Source organism: Drosophila takahashii, chromosome 4 (assembly GCF_030179915.1).
Source record: "Drosophila takahashii strain IR98-3 E-12201 chromosome 4, DtakHiC1v2, whole genome shotgun sequence".
NCBI lineage: Eukaryota > Metazoa > Arthropoda > Insecta > Diptera > Drosophilidae > Drosophila > Drosophila takahashii.
The window spans coordinates 1221546-1235860 of NC_091682.1; the positions used below are offsets into that span (position 1 = coordinate 1221546).

The 14315-nt window shown below is 33.3% G+C and overlaps 1 protein-coding gene across 2 annotated transcripts in view; it reads right to left on the reverse strand.

The window, feature by feature from the left end:
• The window catches only part of NfI (Nuclear factor I), a 28372-nt gene extending 15446 nt beyond the window's left edge, over positions 1-12926 (reverse strand). For both annotated transcript variants that reach the window (XM_044395360.2, XM_044395361.2), the window contains exons 1-2: positions 12808-12926; positions 2685-2824 (exon numbers count right to left, since the gene is read on the reverse strand). In XM_044395360.2, coding sequence (XP_044251295.1) covers positions 2685-2765 — 81 coding nt within the window. In that variant the 5' untranslated portion in view covers positions 2766-2824; positions 12808-12926. The remainder of the gene's footprint in view (positions 1-2684; positions 2825-12807) is intronic.
• Between the last annotated feature and the right edge of the window lie 1389 nt (positions 12927-14315).

Genomic DNA, 14315 nt, shown 5'->3' on the forward strand with positions numbered 1-14315 from the left:
TATATTCTTTGATAAAACAAAGAAATAATTTGGGGCCTAAACCGGAATAACATTTTTTTCTTTTTACAAACACCAACACATTAAAAACAAGAGAGAACGCTATAGTCGGGTTGATGGCCCGACTATCTAATACCCGACACTCAGATAAAGAGAGTGCGAACGCTGTACTCGGGTTGGTGTTCCGACTATCTAATAATCGCACCTCAGCTAAAGGGAGTGCGACAATTTTGATTGCGTATTACTTTTTAATGATTGGTCTTAACCTTTTAGCTTTTGTACTTTCCGAGATCTCAGCGTTCAGCCGGACGGACAGACAGACAGACGGACATGGCTAGATCGACTCGTCTAGTGATGCTGATCAAAAATATATATACTTTGTGCGGTCGGAAACGTCTCCTTCACTGCGTTCCAAACTTCTGACTGAAATCATAATACCCTCTGCAAGGGTATAAAAAGATCGAACTACTATATCATATAGCTGCCATAGAAACGATCGAAAAATTCATGTGAAAATAATAGTAAATTTACAATTTTTGCGATTTGTAAATTAATAGAATGATTAGGAAGGGCATATAAGCTTCGGCTTGCCAAAGCTATATTCCTTTTTTGTTTTTAAATATTATAAACGCCGCCTTAACGTAATTTATGTAATTTTTTTTTTAGAAAGTGTATTTAATGACGAGTGTAGTAATTTTTCGCCACAAATGTTGATATCAGAACTTTTTTACATACATATGTTGAAGGTGCGATCGTCACTATTTTTATACCCTTGCAGAGGGTATTATAATTTCAGTCAGATGTTTGCAACGCAGTGAAGGAGACGTTTCCGACCCTACAAAGTATATATATTATTGATCAGCATCACTAGCCGAGTCGATCTAGCCATGTCCGTCTGTCCGTCCGTCTGTCCATAGTTTTAAGGCTATCGGATTGAAACTCTTACAAAAGTCTTCTTTCTATTGCAGGAAGTACAAATATAAGTCATAACCAGCCGGATCGAACAACTATATACTATAGCTTCCATAGGAATAATCGGCATAATATTAAAAAAAAATGATAACTTCGGTGTTTTTTGACATTTTACCTCTTCTCTTAGAAAAAATTTTGTTTTTATATTTCTGAATTTCGGATTAAATTTAAAACAAGAGAGAACGCTATAGTCGGGTTGGTGTCCCGACTATCTAATACCCGTCACTCAGCTAAAGGGAGTGCAAACGCTGTACTCTGGTTGGTGTCCCGACTATCTAATATTCGAAACTCAGCTAAAGAGAGTGCGAGGGAGATAGATACATAAATTTTTATTGCGTATAACTTTTTAATGAATGGTCCTATTTGAAAAATGTCTTCTACATTTCGATAGGTATAAATATACACAACAAAATTGCATTTATACTTCTCGGAAATCTTTAAAGATGTGGGCGCAGGACACATTTTAAAATCGTTAGTGGGCGATTGTGGGCGTTAGAGGGGGCGTGGCGCTCGGTTGAAATAAACTTGCGATGCGTAGGAGGCCCAAGATTATGTGTGGAAAATCTTAACCTTCTACCTTTTGTAGTTTCCGAGATCTCAGCGTTCATACGGACAGACAGACGGACATGGCTATATCGACTCGGCTAGTGACCCTGATCAAGAATATATATACTTTATGGGGTCGGAAACGCTTCCTTCTAGCTGTTACATACTTTTGCACGAATACAATATACCCTTTTACTCTACGAGTAACGGGTACAAAAATCGGTAGGAAAGAACGTAAAATTAATGGAAAATAGGAAATAAATGTTAGCTTCTTTGTTTTTTGTATTCTTTTACTCTAGCATTTTTAAATATTTCCGAATTTTAATTTTAATTTTGATCAAAATTGGACGACTATATCATATAGCTGCCATAGAAACGATCGGAAAATTAATAGGAAACAAATTTTAGCTCCTATATGGTTTTTATTGTATTTTTTTCTACTCGAATAATTTCGAATTAAATTTAACAAAAATCGGACGACTATATTATATAGCTGCCATAGGGAAGGATAGAAAAATAATGTCAAAGTAATAAGAACTTTCAACTTTTTGCGATTTGCAAGTTAATTGGAATGATCTGCAAGGGTATATAAGCTTCGGCTGGCCGAAGCCAGAAAATCATTCTTGTTTCCTTTCAGGTAGTGTGTATTGTTAATAAATAGGTTATCCTGCCATCTACAATATCTTTACTGATATTATTATTACATATTATTCGTATATTTTTGGGACATGTAGAAGACTATAATTTTATTACATTGACAAGATGCAATTTAATGATTTAAAATGAGCAAGCTTAAAAATCACACACATTGACACATTTTAGACAAAGCTAGAAACATTTTAAAGTATATATATCAAGCATTGATGTTTAACTACATTTATACTTTCTTTTTTTATGTTCAATTTTTATGGACTTTTCGATTCCTGATCAACCAGACTTTTGTTCATACCTGACAGTAAAGTAAGTAAAATCCGATAAGTTGGAACTAGTAATTCAATAAAGGAAAAAATGCGAATATACATATATGTAAGCATAAGTTAATTCTCTATAAAATACTTCATTTATAATCTTATCTTTTCTATATTAATTATTAATTACTGACTATTGATTTAAACAGCGATATAACTGACATATTTAGGTAAACAGTTGGAAAAAAAAGAAAGCTTTACCTGTCCCGATGATGATGTTTGCAAATAAGAAGATACGTCCGTCTCGATCATACAGCCTCTTAAAGCATCTGGTATAAACATACCTTAGGAATTTTTTTGTTCATTGAATTAATTGATGCTTTAAATCCATCGAAAGTGATCTAAAACAGAATACATAAGAAAAATATGAAAAGGTTTGAAAAGGAATCGATAGTAACACCACTTTTTTAAATAACAACGATAAAGTTATCCGGTTTTCACACAAGGTTACATTTTTCTACGCACTTTAATAACACTATGCAGCATCTAAAATTTACCTCGATGGATGCTATATTTTTGAATTCGTGACGAATTCTCTAGTTAAACTGCGCAAGGATTCTTAGCACAAGGACCTCAAAATTTGGTAAATTCTGAAATGGACCAGCTTTTGGAAGCAAACGGATTCATGGTTTGTTTTGATGTTAAAGTTTTTTAAAAAATACACTCTTGATCTGGCCGCCCTGTGTTTTCAAAAGTTTGTTGTTGTAACTTTTCAAATCCAACAAGAGAGAACGCTATAGGCGGGTTGGTGTCTCGACTATCTAATACCCGTCAGCTAAAGGGACTGCGAACGCTGTACTCGGGTTGGTGTCCCGACTAATTTTCTTAACTCAGCTAAAGGGAGTGCGAGGGAGATAGATATATAAATTTTGATTGCGTATAACTTTTTAATGAATGGTCCGATTTAAAAAATGTCTTCTACATTTCGATAGGTATAAGTATACACAACAAAATTGCATTTATACTTCTCGGAAATCTTTACAGATGTGGGCGCAGGATATGTGTGGGAAATCTCAACCTTCTAGCTTCTGTAGTTTCAGAGATCTCAGCGTTCATACAGACGGACAGACGGACATGGCTAGATCGACTCGGCTAGTGCCCCTGATCAAGAATATATATACTTTATGGGGTCGGAAACGCTTCCTTCTAGCTGTTACATACTTTTGCACGAATCTAATGTACCCTTTTGCTCTACGAGTAACGGGTATAATTAGTCTTACAGTACAATTATAATACCCTTTTACTCTACGTTAGTCATCTAAAGGGAGTGCGAAGGAGATGTAGATAAAAACTTTTGATCCGCCGTAACTTTTTAACGAATGGTCCGATTTAAAAAATTTCTCCTACATTTCGATAGGTATTGATAAACACAATAAAACTGCATTTTTACTTTTACGAAATATTGAAATTTTTAAAATCAAATATTAGCGATTGTGGGCGTTAGAGGGGGCGTGGCACCCTTTTGAAACAAACTTGCGCTGCGTAGGAACTCCTAGAATCTGCATGCAAAATGTCAATCCTCTAGCTTTTAAAGTTTCCGAGATCTCAGCGTTCATACGGACAGACAGACGGACAGACAGACGGACAGATGGAAAGACGGACAGACGGACATGGTTATATCGACTCGGCTAGTGACCCTGATCAAGAATATATATACTTTATAGGGTCGGAAATGCTTCCTTCTAGCTGTTACATACTTTTGCACGAATACAATATACCCTTTTACTCTACGAGTAACGGGTATAATTATTACACTTTTAAGCTGAAAATTTGCACAACTCATAAAAATGTATTTCTAAATTTTAGAAATCTCGCTATTGGATTGGCTTTCCTTTGAAAATAGATGAAAAATTTCTTGTTTTTAGAAAATTTGAAAAATAAAAAACCAAGAAAAAATTTGTCTTGAAAATAGAAAAATTAAAAACTCATTTGATTTTTGTGTCGTCGCAGCCAAAACATTTAAGGGCGAAATCGCCTTTGAATATATGAAAGAAATTGCTTTTGAATATAAGAATGTAGACTTCGACTTCCTTCAGCTACCGAATGTTAACGACAGAGTAAAACGAAGTAGTCCGAAGGCCCCGACTACTACCCAGCTAGCGACTATTCTGCAGTGTTGGGACATACCTAGATACTTTTACCTAGGTACGTACCTAGGTACAATTTAGTGGTACCTTTTACCTTACCTAGGTATACAAATAATTGAGTACCTTTTACCTTACCTAGGTATTTATTTTTATATACCTTTGGAATTATTAAGGTACTTACATAGGTATTAAACATTGCTCTGATTTAAAATAGCCAAATCTGACTGCGACACTGTAGTATCGTTTCATTGTATCGTTTCGTTTCAGAATTGTAATAGTCGGAACGCAGCATTAATAATTCAGCCGTTCTATTGTTTGTTTTGTGAAGTTAAAACTAATCGCAGTTTTTTTTTATATAATTTTGTGCACGTATGTATGTTCCCATCACTACATCAATTTATTTATGAAACCAAAGTGTATTTGGCGCGCAAAAATGCCGTATGTACGTAAACAAACGGCATATACATGCATATGCACAATATATAGTCAATGTTTCTACATACGGAATTTTTGCGCGCCAAATATGTACATGAGGGTTTCATAAATACATTAATGAAGTGATACGTGCATAAAATTATTCATGCCGCGTGGTTTAAAAATATATGCACAAAATTAAAACATTTAAATTTAAATTAAATGAAAAGATATTGTTTGATTAAGACGACTAAAAACTGAAAACTAGTCTTATTTTAAGTTTAAATGATTACATTGAACAAAACAAAAAAATTATAAAAAATAAAAAATACCTTATAAATACCTTTTACCTTTACCTAGGTACTGGGAAATTTAAGAACCTTTACCTTACCTAGGTATTTATTTTTGACAATACCTTTTACCTTACCTAGGTAAAAAAACACAGTACCTTTCCCAACACTGCTATTCTGATCACCCGAGCAAAGAAAGCCATTGGCGTTACGCCAAGGCGTCAGTTGTAAAAAAAGATTTGTATGTGATGAACATGATGCTTAATCGGCCAATATTCCCGGTATGTACATAAATGTATAATTTTTTATAACGCGCATATGTAGTGTGTAATTAAAGGAAACAAATCGAAATCTCTTTTAACTAAGTTTCATACGAATTTAGTTGAAAAAATTCGTTCTTGTTTTGTTTTTTGGTTTTAATCGTTTAATACAGCAATGAAGCTACTTTTTGTTCATTTTTTTTATTTGATATATTTTAAATATGTGATGAAACTGATAAAATAATTAATATGTTACGTTAATGTTAAAAAAAAAAACTCAATTTGTTGGTGAAACACCTCGCAACGAATACTTTTATGACTGTCTGTATGCATACAAATTACCTTGACCTTATTATTTGATTTATATTTATTTTTCAGAGCTAAATATGACTGAGGAATCGATAAAATACCTTCAGTGGGAACAATTTCAATCATAATAAATCAATCATAATAAATCAATCATAATAAATCAATCATAATAAATCAAATAATTGATTTGTCCATGCGGTGATTTGAGAAATACTGGAATTTCGTTTTACTTTTCAGAAAAATTTCACAGTAGCCGTTAAATATTTATCATTTTTAAATTCTTCCCTTTGCACACTGGGCCAAAAAGTTTATTTATTGTCCAAAAATCTGTAATTTCTTTCCTAGGACAGTTAGAAGGATGCAGTTTTTTGCGTTTTTTTAAAGATTGAACTTTCCAACGAATTATGAGTAAAATTTCATGGAATTTTATATGATATTGATAATCCAAACCAAAGTCGGAAAATTTTACGTGCTTTTCGGTTTATTATTTTTAAAAAAATAACTAGAAAGCGCACTCAATCCATTTTCATTTACGATAAAGTATGAGATGAAACAAACTAAAAAAAATTAACACCACTAAAAAATATTTTCTCGTTTAAGATTTATGAACCGTTCCAAACTGCAACTTTCGGAGGCTCCCACATCAACGTTTATCAAAAAATCTATTAAAAAACTTTCTTTATTTTTCCCTTCCCTTCTTAAGTGAAAAGATTTTTATAATCAATTTATTAAAAAAAATTGTTTTAAAAATATGGTTTTTTAATTTGTTTAATGTTAATTTGACATATTCTGAAATCATCACAAATGTATGCTATATTTATATTTGCATAGTCCAAATTAGTAATATTTTAGTTCTCATCTGAAGGAAGTACAAGAAAGTACAAGAAATACTGCATACCTTTGGGCATACTTAAGTCATCCCATAAATCCCTTAAGCCTTTTGCCGAGCATTTCGCCTCTGCGCTGTAATTTCCTGTTTAATAGTTTCCGGATCGTAACTATATAGGTTTCGAAAATACCATGATCGATTAGTGTACGTAAAAAGTAGACTTTAGATGTTAGTCACACTAAAATCAAATTTTGGCGATTAAAATGTTCACTTAAGCCTGAAGAAAAAAAAGTACCGCATACTTTTGGGCTTTTTTAGCAAAGCTCATCAAAATGGCTCGACTTCGATTTAAGCCTTCAATTAAAACTTTAATTACCGAAAACTAAGGCAAAACCGCATCGAGTCGGCGGTGTACGCTTTTATAAAATTGATCAACAAATTTTTTTTTGAAGGAATGAACTGATTTGGGGATGGCACTCAAAGGCACTTGAAAAGCAAAGTACTCATTTGCTAAAAAAAAAAGTAAAAATCAACAAATACATTTATTATAGGAAACAAGTAAGACATACGACCTACATTATATTTTTTATTTGTTGAAAGTAATCACATCTACAAGTTTCGTGAAGAGTCGAACAACTACATCTGCATCTTTGGCTTCAAGATTTTTTTTATTTCCATCAATATTTGATAAATTTCCCACTTTGAAAATACGGTAAAAGAAAACTACTTGCCCGAATTCTTTAAAACTCTGGCATAAATTAGTTTAATGTATTATGAAAAGGATTTCAAACTTATCACTATGGACGGCAGTCCATGTAGTGACGAAGCGCACCAGGAGAGTGTTCGAAGGCGACTACTATTATATAGCCGCAAAATTGAAAATCTGCTGTGATAGTCCGATCGTAATGAGGAATACACCAATCGAAACGTATTGCAAAAACTTAAAGGATTGCATAACAAGACTTTAAGAAAATCAATCGGCTTAGGAGAGAGAGCGGTGAAAGTGAAAAAGTGCAAATTTCGAAATTTGGAGCTGTTGGGGCCGCACAGTGTAAGATTTGGCCAATCTAGCGGGACTTTTAGCAAAAGTTGAACTATTTTTGAGGTCGATGAGCTTTAAGCAGCAGTTTTAGAACTATTGTTCAACTGTTCAACTATTACGAAAACAGGCACAAAACAAAACAAACAATTTTTATTTGGAAGATAACGGTTTTTAAAGTTGGACTTTAGAAATGCATGCAAAATTGCACTGGGAAGCGAGCAACAGTTGACAAAGTTTAGTCTTATCAATTGCATCGCGTGATCAGTGGGAGCAGCCAAAAGTTATTTTTCCCAGAAGCTTTAGACAATTTTTATTCCACTTTCAAAAACAAAAACATTTTTTTGGGACAACAAACTTTTTTTTGTCGTTTTTTTAAAAAAATGCCAAAAAGTAAGTTTATTATTTTTGTGTTTCTGTTTTTTGGTGGAAAAAAAACTTATATTATTCTATCGTATTCTATCCAACCAGAACATACATCCTTCGCATGCATTCATTCTAATTCAGAATCTAAAATAAAATCTTGCCCATATTTTGCCCAAAGACCTTCTATTTAGAAATGAGTGAAATAAGCCGTGCTGCATTTTTCGAGGTTTGGTCGAAAAACATAAAAACCACTCAGCGAGACGCTCTTGTAAAGCACGCAGTGATGTTGTTTGGCAATGACATTGATCACTCCAAATTGAAATTACACTGAAATCTAGGAGAGATAAAGTCAGGTTTTTTGCTCATAATGCAAGTGGCCTTCAGGTCACATTAAATGGCGAAGACTGTCGCATTGATGTCATTGCTTTCACCTCAAGTACAAGAGGGAGGTCACAAAAAGTCTTTTTTGAGTGTTGTCCTAAAACACAAAAAAGGAAAAGCCAAGAATTGTTGCCTACGATAGATGAGGATCAATTGCTATCAGCTGCAGAACAGGCTTTGCAGGCGAACGGGAAAACGGGATTCAGCTAAATTAATTAATGAATTACCAAATGCCCCCCCGTCCATTGGGACTATAATTAAGAAAGCTAAATTATCTTCTAATAGCACTGCAAAACGCCTTTCAGCAGATCAAGCACTTGCCCTTCTGATAGACAGTAAATTATCAATGCACTAGTACAATACCACAAAAATGTCTGTCCAAAATTATATCCATGTTATGATCTCGTTAAGGAGTCAAAAATGTTATGCTATCCTACTGGTATAAAGGTAAGAGAATTCTATGCTGAAATAAGTTTACAATCCCTTATTGATCATACCGTAAAACGGCTGATAAGTGCTCAAGAAGACATTTTTGAGTCACTGTCTCCCTGTCTCCACTAGACGATGTACACATGAAGTTTGAATTGTTACCATTTAACAAAAAAAAATCTTAAAAATATAAACCAAATTTTGTTGTTTATTTTATTAATTATCTTTAATATAAAACCTTATTTGCAGCTGTTTAGCTTATAATTTCGAAGTTACAGCTAAAAACATGAGCAAATAACCAAAATTCAACATTTTCAAAAAAAAAAAAAAAGTGGCCTCCAAAAATTAAAAACAAAATTTTTTAAGTTGGCGAAAATTATAACAAAAAATACGAAAATAGTTTAAAGGTTCCAACATTTTTTTTTGTATTTTTTGTTGGAGCTTTTATCTTAAAAAAAAACAGTTTTTTTTAACGCCACGCCCATTTTTTATGTTCAACATAATCTTTGGGCTTACTAGAATATTAAAAATGCGACTCCTTCTGATTTAAGTCCCCCTAGATTGGCGAAATCTTACACTGTGGGCCGGTGGGGATAAATGCCCCCTCGCAATGTTTTAGTTTTGTTCCTATTGAAAATACCCGTCGAATGAGGGGTCATATGATCAAATCCGACGCTTCGTTCAAGTTATAGCCAAAATAAGTTTTTTTAAGTTTTGAAAATTTGACATGACGTTCATCACATCGATATAAAAAACTTTTGTTCTACCACTTTTGGAAAAAACTCGCTAGTTTAGCGGGAAAACAGCTATAAATAGCTAAAATTTGGAAAGCCGCATCTGCATCTCGTTTGAAAGGAATTTTTAAATGCTTTCTAAATGCAATTTTTGTAAATGTAATAGTTAAAAAGATATGAACAAAAGACATTTTTTTAAAAATTTTTTTTTACCTTTTTTTTTTTTTTTCCAGAAACGGCTATAACAATCTTTAAAACTTTAAACTGTATAGCCCTTGAAATTCCTTAAATTTTGGTATAAAACACATTACTGTAAAAAGTCACGTTTAAGAGTTATTTTTATACGAAAAAAAGCCACTTTTGCCAGCTCGAACTACTAACGCTCCCTGAGTATTGAATTTTGTGTGAGGGTATTCGAACTGTATTTTAGGGTCATGGAATCAGTAAATTTGCACTTAAGAGTTCCATATAGGAATCTTTTGTTCTACGACTTTGGGAAAAAGCCGCTACTTTAGCGGGAAAAAGCTAAAAATAGCTACATTTCGTTAGTTTGTAAGTTCTACACTACTAAAGGTACAGACATGTGCTATACCTCGTTTAAAAGGTATTTTGAAATACTTCAACGCCTTTTTAACTTAATTCGTTAAAATACAATAGTTTAAAAATTATGATTTTTAACCAATTTAAATTTAAATGTTTATATTAGCACCTATGAGAGCTATTTTTTGCCCAAAATCGGATCGGCTTGCCCAGTGTGCTTTGTTAAAAATATTTTGATTCTTTTTGTACATTTGTAACGGCTACTATAATACATTTCTCAAAAAGAAAGTGAAATACCATTTTCTTGCAATTGCGGGGGGTCAAACGTAGTTTTAGGCATAGAGTTTATTGGACAATATGTCTTAGAATGGCCCATTGATTATGTTTCACCCAAACGATTGAAAACTTTTTGCGCGTCCATACAAATGTTAAAAATTCAAGGCAACTCAGATATTTTTCATCAAAAAACCGTTATTGTTCTCTTGCAAATGCGGAGGGTCAAACGTGAAATCCGATTTTTAACCCTTCCATCTATCTTGGTCAACTCTCTTGCTCTCTTGACCGACGATTTTGTAATTTGGCTATTATTATTAAAAAAAATTTTTTTTTCCTAAAAACAAATATTTTATATCCCAATAATTATACCCGTTACTCGTAGAGTAAAAGGGTATATTGTATTCGTGCAAAAGTATGTAACAGCTAGAAGAAAGCATTTCCTATAATGTATATATATTCTTGATCAGGGTCACCAGCCGAGTCGATATAGCCATGTCCATCTGTCTGTCTGTCTGTCTGTCCGTATGAACGCTGAGATCTCGGAAACTATAAAAGTTAGAAGATTGACGTTTTGCATGCAGATTCTAGGAGTTCCTACGCAGCGCAAGTTTGTTTCAAAAGGGTGCCACGCCCCCTCTAACGCCCACAATCGCTTATATTTGATTTTTAAAACTTTAATATTTCGTAAAAGTAAAAAACTGCATTGTGTCAATACCTATCGAAATGTAAATTTTTTAAATCGGACCATTCGTTAAAAAGTTACGGCGGATCAAAGTTTTTATCTCCATCTCCCTCGTACTCCCTTAAGCTGAGTAACGGGTATCTAATAGCCGGGGCACCCGACTATAGCGTTCTCTCTTGTTTTTTTTTACAGATGAAAGAAGGCAAAGCTAATGGTTTTTTATGCCTGCAACTAGAGACTGAGTTTTGTGATCACCTTAAATTAAATTATTAATTAGGGGAGAAGGGGGCTCAAATAGTACAAGGGCAACAATAGTATGTGGCCCCAGCCGCCAAACGGATCGTTTAAATTGCGCGCCGTCTTTACTGAAGGTTCCTTAGAACACCAGAGGGCTGCAATAAATTTGAGCTTAAAGCCCCATCAGTTGAAGAAATTACAAATCAATTTCCGTCAATGTCAAATTCCTGAAAATCGTCATTCTGTTTAGGACACTTTATTGGACATTAGTCGCTCTCGAGATTTTTTGAAAAAAATTATTTTCTGAAGGCCAATTTAATGCCCAACGCGTTTCTCTTACTAAATATTTTGTTGGTCTTCAATCTTCGTTGTATTTAGCAAAACTTCAAACATTCTTTCTGGGTGGAAATAGTAGGTGGTTCTATATGATAACACATGGTCTTTATTTTATTTCTTATCACTTCTGGAGGTAGGTCGAACTATTGGTCATAGTCACAGTATTGGTTGCGCTTATGGTCGAATTTGTGGGCGAGAGTTTTATGAGCTAGATTGCAGTCAAACTGAGCAAAATGACCGGTTAAGGGCGGCAAAACAAAAATTTGACTACGCGATATTTTTAAGGAATATTGAAATTTTAGAAATCAAGGAAAAAAAATAAAATAATTTACAAAAATATGGACCTCCGCGTCAAAGAGCTATAACCGCTTTTTTAAAAGCAATAGACGGGTTAGAAAAAAAAACACGACAAATGTGCTCCATTTTAGATCAAAGGATTGGACACTTCCTTAAAATTTTATGAAAATTATCGCTTTTACCCTATGCCGTTAACAGCGAAAGTAAGTTTCGTACTGTTATTACACCAATATTTGGGCTAAATTGTTCCGCTGGTATGGTAATATGATATATGGTAAAAATTTGCCTTTTTTTATGGAAGAAAATATTGTTCTGATTTCACCCCCAAAAACACAATCACAGATTCGCCAATCGTCTATCTTTTACCAATAAAATAAGCTTTTCAAGAGGAAATCTACTATTTACTACTTATTTACAAATTTTTTGGAGAGCTTAATTTCTTAATTTATGAACTATAAACGTTTGGAATGTGTTTATTTATTTTTAATAAAAAAAGTATTTAAAGGTTCACTCAGAAAATGACATATATTTTAACCAGTTCAGTATAAATGATATATATTAATAAATATTCAGAACCAAAACTATTTACTACAAACACAGGGTTTATAGAAATTGTAAAAGCGATTCACAAAATTGTTGTTGCCGCCGACATTTCTTATTTTAGCCGCTTAGCATTACACAATCACAATGTATATTTTCCATTAATGTGCTGTTTATTTTACTTTAATTATTTTTATACGAGACCTTTACGAAATTAACGAGAATAAGGCCTTAGATTTTATAAAAAACACAATTTAATATTTTTTATACACACATACATGTATATCTAGAAAATTCGTTACACAGTGAAGAATGACAGACTAGCTGTGTTATGCAAAACGAGTACCCATAGACTAAATTTAAAATTGGCAAATCACAGATGACTGCGTGGATTTGTGTTCTCGTCAACTGTTAGACTCTTTGAGAGACTTATATATGTACATGAATCCAAATTAATCAACAAATACATAAGCGTCCCAAAGGGCCCGAACAAACAAACCGTTCTAAAAATGGATACTCCTGCTCTTAGCTAACTGGAACTAAATGAGAGAGCTCATTGATATTCGTAATGCGCATGTGCCAGGCAACTACAGTATAAATTCAACGTGCAAGAATCCCGCAGGTATCTGTAATGTTAAGGAACAAAGAAAAAGGTTTTGATAGTTAAAAAAAAGGTGAATATTTTCAATTATTGAATTTTGCGAGGTATTAAGTGATGCAAACAAATAACAACAATAACAAAAGAAAAAGTATTTCTAAATTTTAGAATTCGCCATTAAATATAAAAAACCTTTCTTGAAAAACATTTTTAAGAACGAATTTTTATAAAGATTTGAAACATAAAATATCCATTTTTTTTGTTCTGTAGCAGCCAACAAATTTTCTTCGTTTTTAAATTGAGATCTATTGTAGCAGCAATTATAAATAGCAAACATAAATAATTAACACTTTATATAAGCGACAGTTTTCTATGAAGTCAAATGTTTTAAGGATGCATCGTTTTTTATAACGGGTGTTTTTTTAGAGGTATAGAACTTTAAGTTGCAATAAAACAACGATGTAATATTCGATTGACATGCCTTTTGTTTTATTCGAAAGATAATCTTGTGGCATAACATTTTATATATGATTTCTGGCATATGACCGCCACGGCTGGCTCGGATGTAGTCCAATCTGGACGCCCAATTTTCGATGACTTTTCCCAACATTTGCGGCCTTATATCGGCAATAACACGGCGAATGATGTCTTCCAAATGGTCAAGCGTTTGTGGCTTACCCGCATAGACCAATGACTTTATATAGCCCACAGAAAGTAGTCTAGCGGTGTTAAATCACAAAATCTTGGAGGCCAATTTACAGGTCCAAAACGTGAAATTAGGCGGTCACCAAACGTGTATTTCAATAAATCGAAATAAAATTGCACCATTTGCAAGCGTTGTTCAGGCGTGAGTCTATTCATGATTCATGATGAATTGCCAAACCAAACTGAGAATAAATCACTTGACAGCTGTTAAATCGGTCGCCATCTTGAACAGTGATGGCAACTTAAAGGTCTATCCCTCTAAAAAAAACACCCGTTATTTGACAATGATTGAAATAGTTTAACTACAAACTTTCAAATGTTTGTCAAAAATAAAACTTTATTTAAGTCAACCCTAATAAATTTTATGAACTATCTGCATACTATGATTTTTATATTTACTTCGAGTTATATTTTAAAATATGATTTTTTAGCTAAAAACATAAGAGAACGCTATAGTCGGGTTGGTGTCCCGACTATCTATCT